A 15,639-nucleotide genomic window follows, 5' to 3' on the forward strand; every position below is an offset into this window, starting at 1 on the left:
TATAGTGCATGATTCATATGGCCTACTTTTACAATACCTTCATGCTGTTTTTGTGATTTTCATCATTAATTCACCTGCATGGATATTCTTGTAAAAACTGTTAGTAAAAAAGTTAGGTAATATATGTTTGAAACAACATGATGATAAATGAGTAAATCATATACTCGTCTAAATGACAGATGGATTCGTTAGACTTCTTTTATTTCTACTGTACATTAATGATGGACCCAAGCCAACCGTTCCTCCATTTGTACGGACAAACGGACATGAAAAGTGTTTTTAGCGCTCATAAACCTCCCTGACACACATTCTTAAAACCTGGCGCATGCTTTTTAAATATCGGAATGGAGGAAGCACTTGAGGCATGTTAAACATGTCAATAACAACTTGGACAGAGTTCCTTCTACTTCTCAAAGACTTTAGCTTTGCCAAACACAGCTTTGTAACAAAGTGCAGGCGAGCAGAACATGCTGGCTGTGGGAATACAAAAAGCATTATTCAGATGACTTGTGACATCAATAAAGTGGGTTAATGGGGAGGCCGGACAACGCGAATTGCTGTAAAAGCAGCACTTTTTGTCCCTAACCACCCAATCGTTTAAAGTAGGCTGATGAACATTGGTGGGGATTTGACCCAACAATTACCCCATTGGCCTTGCTATTGCTTTACAGAACAAACGAGGAAATCTAGGTCATTACCGCAGCCTAGGCGGCAAAAATGTTCCTATTTATAACCAGTTGTAATTGTATGACAAAGACATTTATAGTTCTGTCCATAACCATATATGTACATATATTACATTTCCATATGCAACATATATAGTAATGTGAACAAAAAACAAACACAACAATGGAGCATAAAGGTGTTCTTCATTCTCGGCATGTGGATGTTTTTCACTGAAAGACGAAGGAGTTTGTTTCTGAAGAGGCTGATGGCAGCCAATCAAAACAAAGCAAAAAAATACGAGAATGTTCGGGAACAACATGCAGATGACGACAACGCTCAGTTTGCCCGACATTGAGCAAGGGTAAGGATCTAAACCGAAGTTGAGGTCGATCCATCGCTCACTGTGCTTATTTAAATCTAGCAGGTCTGTTCTCTGTTGTGTCGCAAGTTCAATGACACAACAGTTACCATTTTCTCCAGTCTTTTTTGTGAAACTCATATTGAAACCGCTAAGAATGTTGTTAAAGCAAATTAAATTTGATGTCTTTACGAAAGATTGTTCACAACATTTGTTCATTTAATCAACAACCATTTTGCTAAATACTTACCTTCCTTATTTTATTGATGAACATAAGCATTTGCCACTTCTCTTGCTACTCCTTCAAATGAAAGGTTATTAAAGTCGCCAATTTTGTTCGATGAATTAATCGCTCCATAGCTCTTTGATACCCCTTTGCAAAAGGCTATTCTCAAATATATATATACTTTGTTTTACATTTATTGTCTTTTTTATTATGTTTTTTTTCTCACTACTTAATGTTTGATTTAAAATGTTTTCGTATAATGTTATTTGAAACTATGTTTGACTTGTGAGAACTGCAAGTGGTTAGTTTTGTTTGTTAAGGTCTGTTTTGTTTGTACATTTGTTAGGTTGTTTCAATGTAAAAGAAAAAAAAAACTGACCAGCAGAGTTCACACGTCATGTTTTGGTATCTGTACGGTATGCTGGGAGCCTCAGCCAAGGTAAAAAAAGTGGCAGGTTCCAGATACTGTACCTAGAGGAATACTGAACCGTACTGTGTAGTGGAAAAGCGGCAATAGTATGTTCCATGTGCATACAACATATCATCCTAAAACGTTATGAATACATCATGAAATAAAAAAATGATTACAATGTATTACAAACACAAGAAGTGTTTTGAAATATCAAATATTAAGGTGTGGAATATTCTGTCCTTGTAGGCAATTTTTTTAATGACCAAAAAATCTCCATGATAGATTAAAACATCTGGTATCAGAGTATAATATCTGATATATGCTTCTTTGACATATCAAGTATGTATTAAAATTATAGTTTGCCCAGAAATGAATATTCCGTCAGCACTGACTCTGCTGTCCAAACCATTATGAATTTCTTTGTGTATAAATACAAAGACATTCTGCAATATAAGTGAATACAATAAAAGTCAACGAGGAGCATCGTTTTGAACTCCCCTGACTTTCACTGTATGAATAAAAACATTCAAATCTCTTATTTTTTGTTCTGCAGAAGAAAGTCACACATGCTAAAACTGCACGGCAGTTAGGTATTGAGTAGGTTTAGTAATGTAGAATATGTTCATAAAGAATATTACAAGAATATAACAGCCAATATGTTAATAAAAGATGTGCTAATAATCAACTAGTTAATAGTGAGAACCGGTCTCTACACTAAAGTGTCACCTGAAATATCCTTTCAAAAGCTTATTTGTATGTGTACGATATGTATGCTAAGTAAACACAAAATTTGCAATCCATGCAAAAGCAGAATGGTCCTAAATATTACTTTGCTTTAAAACAACGACAACGTATCTTTATTTTGAGGATGTACCCGTAAGCAAAGGTACTGCCAGCAAAGACTTTCCCTCGCTTACAGGTCAGGAGTTTTGAACTGCTGTGTAATGGCGTGCATTTTTTATTTATTTTTTTTTTTTAAATCACACACCATGGTCTCGTCTTGTCCTGCTCCTACTTTTCTTTATTCAAACAAGGGTTTTATATCTAGAACATTCCAGTCGGCAATGGCACAAGAGACTGGCTGCTTAATTTCCTTAAGACAAAACAAACCGCCACACGTCTCTCTCTCTCTCTGATTAGGCAAATACAAATCTCACATAAAAGACAGAGTGCCTGTCCCTAAATTACTGATGACAGCAGAAACAAAGGCAAGGCAGTAAACACAATGTGAACTTGGCTGAGTACAGTGTGGTAAAATGTGGGGGTTTGGCATAGTCAGCCCCGGGCAGCCTCAAAGCTGTGTATCAGGTGTGCAGAAACAACACAACATAGCCACAGGCTCCGAATACACTCATGAGTACGAGGTTCAAAACACAGGTGGGAGTGTTCAAAACAATTGCCATAGACAGAAATCCCTATTGAGATGTTGGGACATACTTTATACCATGTACGATCATAACTAGATTCGTTTTCATTCATTCTCCAAATTGATGTTTTAATTACCATGCGATTAATTGAAATGTGATATTCCAAATTTCATGGAGGCCAGTTTCTGCCTCGGAGTTCAAAAAGGAAATAGTTTAAAATAAGGGATAAGTCTCGCTGAGAAGTATAAAGCTGTAATAGTAGGTGTACGGTGATAATTATAATGCATTACGAGAAATGAAGTCACAGTTGTTTAAAATAAAATACAAAGTCGTAAACATGAGAAATAAATGTAATTTGTGAGATTTAGCTTCGAGAAATAACAAAGCAATTGTTTCAGATTTAGTTCATATTTTGTATTGTCAAATCAAATTTTGCATTTATATAACAATAAACTTGTTAACGTGAGAAATACATTTGCAACTGTAGGGTATGGTTACATTATGACAAATAAAGTTGTAAGTAAGAAATAAAGTCACTTTGCAACGAGCTGCGATGTGTGATATAAAGTGAGAATCGTGAGAAGCTATTTTGCAATTGCAAGATATATTTACATTACAAGAAATTAACTGTGAAATAAAGTTGCAAGAGTGAGACATCAAGTCACTTTGTGAGGTAAAGTCACAACTGGCAGAAATAAAATTGCGACTGATTGCGATATAAAGATCCAGTATCTATTCTGTTTTTACTCTGAAGAAACTGTCAGCTGTTCTTAATACCTGTATAGATTCACATGTTGCTGTTTAACCCCACACACCATTTTTCTTTCCTGTAATAGAAACCACTGAACTTCCTGCTGAGGTTTACTCTTGTATTTGAGGCTGCACCGCCGATGTGTACACTTGATATTGAGTCTTTTCTATAAAGTGCTATCCGACACCTTCCCGTGTCTTTTTACCTGCTGGTTCTGTGTCTCACTGGCTGTCTCCAGGGCATGCAATGTTTATTTATGAACCCAGTGACTTATAGCTCAGTCACGTCAAAAAGGCTTTTCATTTTTATGGGCGCAACTCAAGACCCAACAAAGCCCATCCGAGCTTGTGTTTGTTTCCCACAAATGAGTTCAGAGGGAGGTGGTGGTGGTGGGGGGGTGTCTAAGTTTGCTTTCTAGGTCACGTCTGATGCCACAGTGTTGACCATTTTGAAAGATTTCTGAAGCATACTAAAGGTAGGGTCAATCTGTGCGAGTGTAGCATAGAAAACTGCACTTGCAAAGTATTCTTGCTCCTTGCTTCCGCCTTTTAATTGAGCTGGAACTATTTTGTCAAGAGCTCGAGCTGAAAAATTGCCATTCAAAGTCAAAGCGCTGTTTGATTAACGGCTTCCGAAATTTGTCTAGCAATCCAAAGCACATGCCTTATTCACCTGGTTTCATCCACAAACTTAAGCGGCTTTTGACCGTGCTTAAGCTTATTTTCCACAACTTAAGCAACCTACAATTTAACATGAATGATCAAGTTACTCTTTTGTTTGTGCAGTCATGCACAGCTAACAGCAGAAAACAGCAGCGCTGTGACTCTCCGTGAGAAGTATCAGAGGTCACATGACCTGCCTATGCAGCGCTATTGATTCAAATGAATCAAAGAATGCATTCAAATAACACTCTGGATTGTTTGTGAAGTCTCAGTCTGCTTGCAACTCACTGCTTGAAAGAATTTGTTTGTATTCTCTACTGAATCCTTATGAGGAACAATCACGCTTATGAATTCGTATCTTACATTTTTGGAACACAAACATTGCACAACTTAAATTTGGTTGAAAATTGTCATTTTTAATACAATGGTCCATCTGCCTAGATGTCCGTATAAAGTGTTTCCACAATAAATTATAGTCACTTATATATAGCCACTTCTTATTCAGGGTGATAGATACTGAAGATTTACACTGTACTGTCATGGTTTATTATTTATTGTGTGGCTTGGCCACATGCTAGTAAATAATAGAGATCTTAATCAGTATGAAGGATTGGTATTGGTGCAATGTGGGTAGATATGCCAGGACTACCTTGAAAGAATCTGGCCCATCGTCAACAAATGCTGTTTGAGGAAGAAGTTCAAATGAGGACAGCCATTACAAACTCAGAATCCCATACAGTAGCTGCACTTTTAATAGGGCGCAAAGCATACTTGTGTGTGTGTGTGTGTGTGTGTTGGGTTCAAGAGAATTTAACACCCTTCGCAACAGTCCAACTATTAGCTTTCTATTGGCAATCAATCGAAGTAATCAGGCAACAAACTCATAATTTTCTACATGTCATCACACTTTATGATACACTATCATTATTTAGAAAAACAGAAAAAACAAGCCAAAAGCATTCAATATTTACAATCTGTTTGTATTAAATATTTTAAAGTACATCAGACATTGTGATTAATATTTCATTTGAAATATAGTTGATGTGTATCATAAATCTTACTATTTTCTGCTTCATATTAAAGCATCTGTGGACTGCATTTTTTGGTACCACTGGATTAATTATGTTTTATTCTCCCATATTTAGGAGATTAGGCTACTTAGCATGCTAGGTTAACCCTATAATGTAGCATGTTTACAGAGATAGCTCGCCAAAGAAAAACATTTTTAATATTTATTCATATCAATCCAAACCTACATGAATTTATTTCTTCTGTGGAAAACAAGTTTTGTTTTTTGGGTTTTTTTGAAGAATGTTACACACAATGTTACCACTGAATTCCATTGTATACAAATTTCTCAAAATAACGTCTCTCGAGTTCTTCAAGAGAAAAATCATGCAGTCATACAGGTTTGCAATGACATGAGAGTAATAAATGATCATAGAATTTTCATTTTGGGGTGAACTAACTCTTTAAAAAAATTACTTTATAACTTTTAAAAAGTTAGAAAAGCCTTTAATAAGTGGTGAACAGGTGGCTGAAGTGATTTCCTGGGAGTCATAGGAGCACATAAAGAGTTCCTGCACAATTATATTTCCTAGGGTTTGGGATTAAATTGACAAGCAGAATTGCAAAGCAATATTGATCTCCACAGACATTTGTTACTCCCAAATGAGCAATAAAATAGTTTCCAGCACTTGGTGAAGAACCCAGAGGAAAGTCTCTCCATACTTCACACTACCATTTCCCACCTCTTTCCATTTCTGCTTCCCGTCACAAAGGAACAGAGGTGTTACCCCCGGCTGCAGCCCATCATGCAGAGGGCCAGATTTGGTGAGGTTGGGATTTAATTGGTATATTAGTATCCAGCCACGTCCAAATTTATCAAATTTACGCTGGCCATTAATTTTGTAGAAGAACATACAATTAAGAGCTCATTAGTGCTCTCACAGGGATATGCCCTTTCATCTGCTGGAGGAACATTGAGAGTTGGCCAAACTCCAGAGCAGAGACCTCTCTTCCTCCTGCACTGCTGCTTCCTTAAAATGCCTCCTCTGGCATACTCAGTCCAGCCATATGGAATTCTGCTGCATAAAGTATATTTATTGCATATATTATTAAAACATACGTTCTCAAGACATTAGACTGAACATGCAATAGGGTTTTACAATTTTATGAAGCTCTTTCGGTTTAAAGCAGCCTATATTTCTTGACAATGTAGTGGACATCAATTTATTAATTCGTTATCTTAGTCTCTGCTTCAGCCTAATTTCAGCTAGCCTGCAGCTGGAAACAATACTGCACATCTGCAAAACTGCACTCGTAAAAATTCTGCTCTCAACATCTAATAAATCAGCAAAACATATCCTTAATAAGCTAGGGCACGTTTTGTAGAGTAATAGTAATTTACTAGTAATAAATAATAAATAGAGTGAATTATATTTGAGTGTTGTATGTGAATGGCTGTTCCACTCTCTTCTGCCTCTCTGGGTAAGTGAAGTTTGAAATTCAGTGAAAATGTCATTGCTAGTGGTGCGACCTGCTGCCCTTTGCTATGCTGCATCACTCAATTGCATAATTTTGGTTAAAGGGGATTTCCATTCCGCTCGGTTAATACTCACTGTCAATCTTCCTTATTGTATTCAAACAACAAATGGCTTATTCTTTCATTTAGCATTTTAATAAAATGCTTTCTACTGGTTACCAGGCATAAATAAACTGTAAAAAACAGTTTTTCACCGATTCTGTCATTTCTACCCGATTTGATCGCAGTTTCAACTATATTCTTTATTAATAATTACATTCAGAGTGGTTCAAAAAGTTGTAACGTACATTTGGCATTGCCATTTTGGCAGCACTGTTTCAACAAGAGTATGAAAGAGAAAAACAAAGGCAAGGAGAGATTTCCCTTACACTACCATGCACAGCTTGAAGGCACCAAACATTTTTTTTCTCTCTCCACCCCCACTTTACTGCCTCTGTCATTTTCTCACTAGCTATTCTCTTACTTTTTTCTGAGTTATAACATGTAATTGATTCAATAATGGCTTATAGTTAATGCTGATATCAAAGATCTGTGTGTGCCGAAGGACTCCTATGAAGAAACTAATGGCTTATGAAGGAGGCAACATAAAAAAAGAGACATTAGACAAAGGCAGGGAAAACAAAAGTAAAACAGAAAGAAAGAGTGGAAACATACAGAGATATTGACCGACCAGACGTAATGTGTGATGTTGAGGGCCAGCTGGGGCCGACGTGGCAGTGAGCCATCCCACCTCTGACTGTCATCTACTCTGACATTCTGCTAAGCTGGATCTCATTAGGATGAGGGTGACTTTGATCCTGTCAGCAGCGATGTGACTCCCACTATATAGGTTGCCTTCAAAGTAAACTGCTGTATCATTGTAACTTTCATAGCTTGTTATCTATATTTGTAGTGCTTTTTACTCTTACCTGACTGACAACCCCTAGAACCTGAATATTAACCTTTCAGTTCCAAATGGAAAAAGAAGGTTTTAGATCAGCGCCTCTGCCACCGCCTTCCGCTTCTGTCACTCAGTCATGGTTTGCTCAGTGTGTTAGTTATTGATTTAAACTCGGTGACAGCATAGAGCCATTGAGAAAGAGAGAGAAAGCAGAAGATAGCGAGAACATCAGAATTTTGCTGTACCCAAAGGCAAATTATTACGAGTGTCAAAACTCTGGGTAAAAATAAAAATGAATTTCTCTTGATCATAGATACCCCTTTGTCAACTTTTTTACATGATTGTGTATATAGGCTAAAGTTTGGGATCAAAAAGGTTTTTTTTATCTTTACCTTATTTAGCGTGGACGCATTAAATTAAGTAACAGAAGTAACAGATGACTCTAAAGTTACAAACAGAAAATTTCTATTTCAAATAAGTGTTGTTTTTGAACTTATTGATATATCACGGTTTCTACAAAAACCCTTGTGATAGCGAAATGTTTCTGAAAAATCATGTGACACTGAAGACTTGAGTAATGATGCTGAAAATTCAGCTTTGCATCACTTTGCATAAATGTTAAAATATCCAGCAATATAAACAGTTATTATATTATAATAATATTCCACAACATTACTGTATTTTAAGATATTTTTGATCAAATAAATGCAACAATTTAAAATTATAACCATCCTCCAACTTCTGAAAGGCAAGAAAAAAATGCTGTATTAATCTTGATCAATATTACCATTGGTATTTAAATTTTTATGAATTATATTTTTATGAGTACATTTAAATCATTGTATTATGGACAATTAAAACAGTAATAAATACACTACGTAAAAATATCTTATGTAAAATAGTATATTTTTAAATGAACAGAAAAATTCTTTTTGTAGTGAGCCTTAAATAAATCATTTTAAGGAAAAAATATTTGAATAGGACGCCTGCTTGACCACATTCACTGTAACCTCCTATCCAAAAAGAACTGTACACATACATTAACAATTAAATAGCAGTATGCTATGTAAATCATAAACTTAAATAATTCACTGTAGCCTAGTAGCCAGTCAGAAGGGACTGCTTCATAATAGATGGTGCTACAGTGGTGGGCTCAGCTTGAATCCACACTCTTAAGTAAACAGACTTTTTTTTTCAAAGGTCTGTTTAAATGACATATACAAGGTAGACTCGCCATTACTCTGTAGCCAAAAAATACATGAAAAAGCTACAAACCTAGAGACAACTGACATATTTACGCTCTCGTGTTAGCCAACTTAGCGTTGCGCATTTCCTGATATCATTAGAGTGGTAAAAAAGACTACACTATTTTGAATGAGTGCTTGGCTGACTGTTTCAGAGGACATCTGGGATGGGGTGAAAATCATTAGCTATACTGCTAGAGCTCGGCTAGCTGTAATTGCCTTGTCTCAGAATAGCATCAAATGAACACATTCTGAAAAGGGGGTTCAATGTATCACTCAGTTAACTCTGCAAACATCTGACTCTTATAAAAGTTTTGACTGTCAGATGGGATATGCTTTATAGAACTGTTTAGGGCTTCCTGCACTTTGCAAGCTTGTTAAAGAAATTATGCAACCGTATAATTTAAAGTCTGGTAAGCAAACATTTATGACTTCAGTGACTGGCAAGGATTTCCTAAGGCCCGCTGCAGCTGATATATGGCAATGCCTAAAGTGGACAAGGTCGTAAAAAAAATTGCGTCCTCGTGTTAATTGTACACTGAAGCACTAGGTTAAAAATACCCAGCTTCGTCTCTCAAATGATTAATTAAGCAACTTACTGTCTTCTTCGATCTCTCCCATTGTTTGTTTAAAAGCCTTTCATAAAAACTGCTTGTTTATCATTGTTTCAGATAGAAAGGTACTTGACCTACCATTAATTATGTATGACGCCGGTGCATAATGACTGGACTCAATAACAAGATGTATTTCATTGCACAAGATCGTCCAAGGCCTTCTGATAATAACACAATAAGTTATGTTTATGTTCACAGACCCAGACAGAGTTCTGATAAGAATGAAACTTTGCTTCCCTCCTATAGTGGAGCTTAGTAGAGCACATGTCCTGCGGTGTTGGGCTGAGATCACATGCTGGTCAACTTCAATTTTAAGTGTAGATTTAATGCACCACAAAAGCCTTCCCATTAGGGTGGAGAGGCAAGTTTCGAGGACAAGCAGGTAATTTTACTCTTCCAGAGAAATACAACTGATTTAGCCTAATTTTAGCAAACTGTCTCCAAAGTGTTTGTAACTTGTGTTTTTTTTTCACGTTTTTTTTTCCTTCCACTTTTGGGAAAGGATCAATCGATAAATTAACACTACAACAAATTAATAACAGCTCCCTGCGTGTGTCTTACCTTTCCAAGTTTTCTGTAAGGCAGACAGAGCCTGGATAGCCATCCCCTCTGGCAGAGAGAGGCCCCTGTGACAGGCCTGGGCGAGTTTTCCATGTCTCCATTAATCCAGTAACTGGAGAAATTAGATTCAACAAGGGGTTCGTCTGGTCCCTCAGATTGTGGCGTGAAAACGACATTGTTCCTTGCGCTCCGATCTGGTAATGAAATGAATGTCCACCTGAATTAACGCCAACAATAGCCGACGTGGGCACATTATTATTCTCTTGGTAATAGCTGCCATCATTGGTTTCCTGTTTAATCCCCTTAGGCAGGCCATTGTTAGGAAACACACCAGGTTCATAGTTGCCATTCAGAGACGAAACAGGAGGTCCCAAGATCCCAGAAAGACTATATTCGTCAATATTATCCCTCAAAGACAAGTATGTGGTCTCTGTAGAAGGAAAGCAGCCTAGAGAGTGCTGCGGCTCCACAAACTGGAGGTTCGAACAAGTCACCTCTCTGTTCGGCTCTGTTTTAATGTGAGTTACGAAAGGAGAATGTGGCATGGCGCTCTTGCTGCTGCCTAGGCACATACTCCTGTAATCAGTGCCAGGTTCGTTTTTGATATATTTGGCCACTCCCATAGCATCCAAGCCGATGTTAAATATTTCCCCATCCACATTTTCTACCTTCGGGAACTCGAATCCCTTGAAGTCGTGCTCTCGGCTCTCAGGGCTGTTGACATCATTTTGAACTAGGCCCAATCCACTGGGAGGGCTAGAGACCGAAAAGCCCCTGGATGAGTTCCTCGGACTGGACATGGTCATGCTGCCAACGGTGGGCGGACTGGAGATGGATGGTCGGATGTTACAGGTATTGCCTCCGTTTGTTGTTGGGCTTGAGACGGATGATCTCATATTGGTGTTACAGGAAAGCGGTGAGCTTATGCTACCCATGCTATGAGGACTGGAAACCGGAGACTTCATAACACTGAGGGGACTGGCCAGGGGAGGTGACCCCACCATGCTGGACTTTACAGGGCTACAGGTGTTGGGACTGGTGTGTTGACCTTGGGTCAAGTTTTTGCGTGTAGAAACCAGCGATGGACAATCAGAGTCAAAGAAGGTGGGGCTGGTAGTGGACGACACCATGTTGTGTCCGGTAGGACTAGAAGTGGGTCCAGACCCATCAGTGCTGCATGAAAGAGCAGTGGCCAGTGCAGAGGGCACTGAGGCAGAGACCACCCCGCACTCCTGAGGGCCACCATTGGGTAGCTGGGCCCCAGGTGGGAATGAAGCTGGGGGAGCTTTCATCTTTGGACTCCCAGTCGTTTTGGACTGGCTGTCTTCAATTGCCCTCCCACAAAGAGGATAGAGTTTCTCCGGGCTACCCTGCCCTCCTGCAGTACCTTGTTGAGCAAAGCTAAAGTCTGACTCCCTGGCAGCATTCATGTACAAGCCCATGGACTCAGCAACTGTTTTGGAGAGCTCCTTTGAGTCTGTTTCCGACTTGCGGTTGTGGAAGGAGTTGTTGAAGGAGGGAAAAGGTAACGGTTGATTCTGGTTAACTCTAAGCATTGTTGACTCTGTAGTTTTAAAGTTGTTGTCCTTGCAGGCAGATGGCACGTTAGGGGCACTGCGAGAGTTAACAATATCCATGAGCACGTCGCTGTTTGTCAAATTCTCTTCGGCAGAACAGCAATACTCCATGGTGTTCGGCATCTGTGCCCATTTGTTTTCTGCATTTGCCCCTTCGCAGTAACTTTGGTATCTTTTAGTCTCCATACCTGGATCATTTGATAAACCTAATGGACCAATAAATGAGAGACATTTAGACTTTATAGTCAAAATGGCAACGTTTTGATTAGTACAAAGAAATTGCATTACTCTGACTGCCAAACCAGAGAGCACACATAATTATTATTCATTATTGTTTTAATTTGTCTATTTTTAGAAACCTCATTACGGATATAGTGCTTTTCAGTTTTGTTATTACAAAGAAGTCATTTATTTATATGTTTTGTTGGGCTTTAAAAACATCTTACCACAATTTATATTTATATATTTACATATTGATATTATTTATTTTTTGCACTTAATACATTCATTATTTAGGTAATTTTTTCTTTTTCAGTTTTTCTATTAAATTTTTATAACAGATTTCTGTCCTCAGATTTAAATGTGGTGTTAATTAAATGGTATTGCAAATGCCCTCTTCTTTAAGAATATCGGGTCTACCCCTTTCTGTCAGACCCCTATCTTCTCCTGCAGAGATAATTTGTAAATGACCGATCATATTTTTCCCACGTTTTACTATGTTTACTATGTTTTTACCACCCATGATGTGCGAATCCACAATAAATTAGCAAATTAGTCAATTAACTGTGAAAGTCAGCGCTGGATCCTGACGCTGCCTCGGCAGACATCAGGAGCAGTGCTCTACATTCAAGGTAGTTTTCATGAAATTCACTCGCCCCTCTCATTGAATATGAATTGTGACCTAGCAGGTAACTTTTTGCCAGGCAAAACCCTGTTCTTTACTTCACCGCAGCTATCTGTCTGCACCATAAAAAGTCCCTTACCTGCTAAAAAGCTAAATGTAGGAGGGAATGTAATAGGTCAAGTTCATAAAAATGTGCCTCGGCCCATCATATAGCCTACTGTACATTCACGGACATACAGTTCAATGTTAATGGCGCTGTACTCTCAGGCCGTCTCATTACTGGTGATAATCTTTTGTATTTATTATAGCGTATGTGTCATTTTTTTGTTCTTTAATGCTTTGTTTATGGATTATTATTATTATTATTAGCAGTAGCATTTTACGTCGAGAAAAGCAGAAGGGTATGAAATTATCAATCTGCATTATCTTCGAGCATACGTTTATCTAACAAAAGCGAATCCCTTTTGTCCTTCACATGCAAAAGATACAATAAGCACTTGTTTTTGCAGGGTTAGGTTTAGTTGTGTTAAAATGACAAATGCGTGCACCTTCTTAAATTCCAAATGAAGTGTATCATCAGCCTAAACGGGCTTCTAAAAATTAAACAACTGTGAACTGAGACTCACAAAGCCAAAAATAACCGGTTTATATTTGGAAAACAGGATGCAGGATTAAATGCGTTGTGCATTTGTTCATTTTAACGTATGTAATGATTTTTTTTCTTTTTTTTTTTTTTTGAAAGGCTTGCGGCTGAAAAAGTTCATTTCCCACACTGTTGACAGCACCGAGAGGAGAAAGCAAACCGACCACACACACACACACACACACACACACACACACGAGCATTAGGGGAGGGACTGAAGACGCAATAGAACCGCTGTGAGTTTAAACTGTCAGTCATGTCCAGCACATACAGACTACACCGAGGCCAGCAGCTCTTCTGTAGCAGCGTATAGTTCATCCACTTTTAAAAGCAAAGTCATGTGGTGACGACAGCGCTGCTTTAAACGTTTGACGTAGTTCGTTGTTTTTGTTTTGAGTTTTTGGTTTTTTTGTCCCCCTCTCCCTATCGTCTCCTTCCCACGATACCGTACTTTAGCGTGCAACCATTGGACAGAAGCAGACACACTGTCGCCAAGAGTTTATCACGCCACTCGCGGATTGGTCCCGTCGCCCTGTCAGTCTTTTATTTATAAGCTTTGTAGCCACATTTTTTTTTTCCTTCGACATTCTTTAAAACATCTGAACGACGAACTTGGTTTGTAAAAACTTGGTCAACTTTGAGTTCGGCTGGCGTGGTATTTCATGCTGCATTGCACAGCGACCTCCGGGATGATGAATGTGACGCAGTTGTTTCTTCTGCAAAAGAGCTCCCGTTTAAATACCGCCGTGATGCACTTTATTCGTCGCGTGACGTCACGCGAATCAAGCGTCGCTTAAATACGCGGCATGAATATGCTGGGGGTTTGCGTGCGTTTTCAATACAACTGATCGTATTCGCCAGCGTCCGTGCTGCCTGCGAACATCACTGGTAATAACTGAGTCCCATCTGGCTGAATAAACTTCAGCTGCACTCAGCTATGGATGCACCGACTTTCAGAACGCGTACAGTAAATAAGACGGGCTGATGCTAACGTTACGCGAAATAATAAAGCTGGCATCCCGCGAACAACTTATCACGAGATCGTTCAAACATGATGTGGGCTCCGTTTGATGGAAAGCTTCAGCGACAGCGTTAAATTCATTTATATAAATCCTGACTGCTGCGAGGATTTAGTTAGTTTTAGGCGAGAAAACGTCCAAACGCGTCACAGCGCTATTACTACGTTATGCATCGTTGTTATACTATTATTATATTGCTGATGCTGTTGTTTTCTGTTGTTTCTTTTCGCCGCTTTAAAGTGCAAGCGCTTCGTGCACAACGCAAGGGTCCTGTCAAGTGAAACATCGCTTGTCGCGAACGTGCAAGTTTTAGACAAGTTTTAAACGTTCTGTATTTGCGATACCTCATACGCAAAGGTCTGCCCCGTCCTTCGGCGATATGGTAACAATAACCACGTTAAGACATCTTACCGTAATTACGACATCCAACTGTGACAGTTATCTCTACTGCTGGTCGCTGGTAATCCAACGGACAAAACGCAGAGAATGACACCAAACGGCGGCGTTAAGTTGTGTTTAGAAGTATTCCCAGTGTTGCGACCGCTTGCACGCACTAGTTTCAGTTGTGACAGCTGAACGCACCGCACACCGCCGCGCGCGTGACGCGAGATCCTCAACGACAGCGCATTACGCGTACAGCGGTCGTCTGCGACTTCACCGACACGTCCCGTCGTTTGTTTTCTGTTTACGTGCACATCGCCGCTAGATTGTTGAAGGCGCCCAACTGAAGACTAATACAAACAGCGGAGGACTCAGACAGACTTGCGTAGCGACGTCACTGCGCGCACATGGACCCTCCTACTGCAACGAGAGCTCGCGCGGGAGGGGGCGATGGGCGCGCGCTCAGGTATACGCGGCTCTCCATCCAGAAGTAGGGCAAGGTAGTTCGATTACGCAGGCGCTAACCTGCGCATCTAGGACAAGTGCGCGAGTTTACTTGTTTAACGTTACTCGGCGGGGCGTAAAGCTCCACCGTTTAACCGTTATTCGGTTTAATTAAACCACGCACTGTTCAACCGCAAATCCGCGACAAGCGTCGTGCTGCAGAACGATTTAAAAAGTGTATATGTTTTCATTTGCGCAGACGGAGCTGGACCGATTGTGCGTTAAATCGCAAATCGATGGCTTTCGAGTCATCTTTAAGTGGTCTCTTAATGTTGTGTGAGTTCCAAAGAAGTTAAACAAAAAGAAAGGCAGTGATATTTCTTTTTAGATAAGTTAGATCTTATGATCGTAAATGCAGTAAAAATGACACTGCTGGATAGAGTAG

General features: G+C 39.2%; 1 protein-coding gene across 1 annotated transcript in view; it reads right to left on the reverse strand.

The window, feature by feature from the left end:
* nr3c2 (nuclear receptor subfamily 3, group C, member 2) overlaps positions 1-15,266 on the reverse strand; it is a 64,588-nt gene extending 49,322 nt beyond the window's left edge. The window contains exons 1-2 of the mRNA XM_043240927.1: positions 14,781-15,266; positions 10,287-12,069 (exon numbers count right to left, since the gene is read on the reverse strand). Coding sequence (XP_043096862.1) covers positions 10,287-12,049 — 1,763 coding nt within the window. The 5' untranslated portion in view covers positions 12,050-12,069; positions 14,781-15,266. The remainder of the gene's footprint in view (positions 1-10,286; positions 12,070-14,780) is intronic.
* Between the last annotated feature and the right edge of the window lie 373 nt (positions 15,267-15,639).

The sequence above is a fragment of the Puntigrus tetrazona genome, chromosome 1, assembly GCF_018831695.1.
Source record: "Puntigrus tetrazona isolate hp1 chromosome 1, ASM1883169v1, whole genome shotgun sequence".
Lineage (NCBI taxonomy): Eukaryota > Metazoa > Chordata > Actinopteri > Cypriniformes > Cyprinidae > Puntigrus > Puntigrus tetrazona.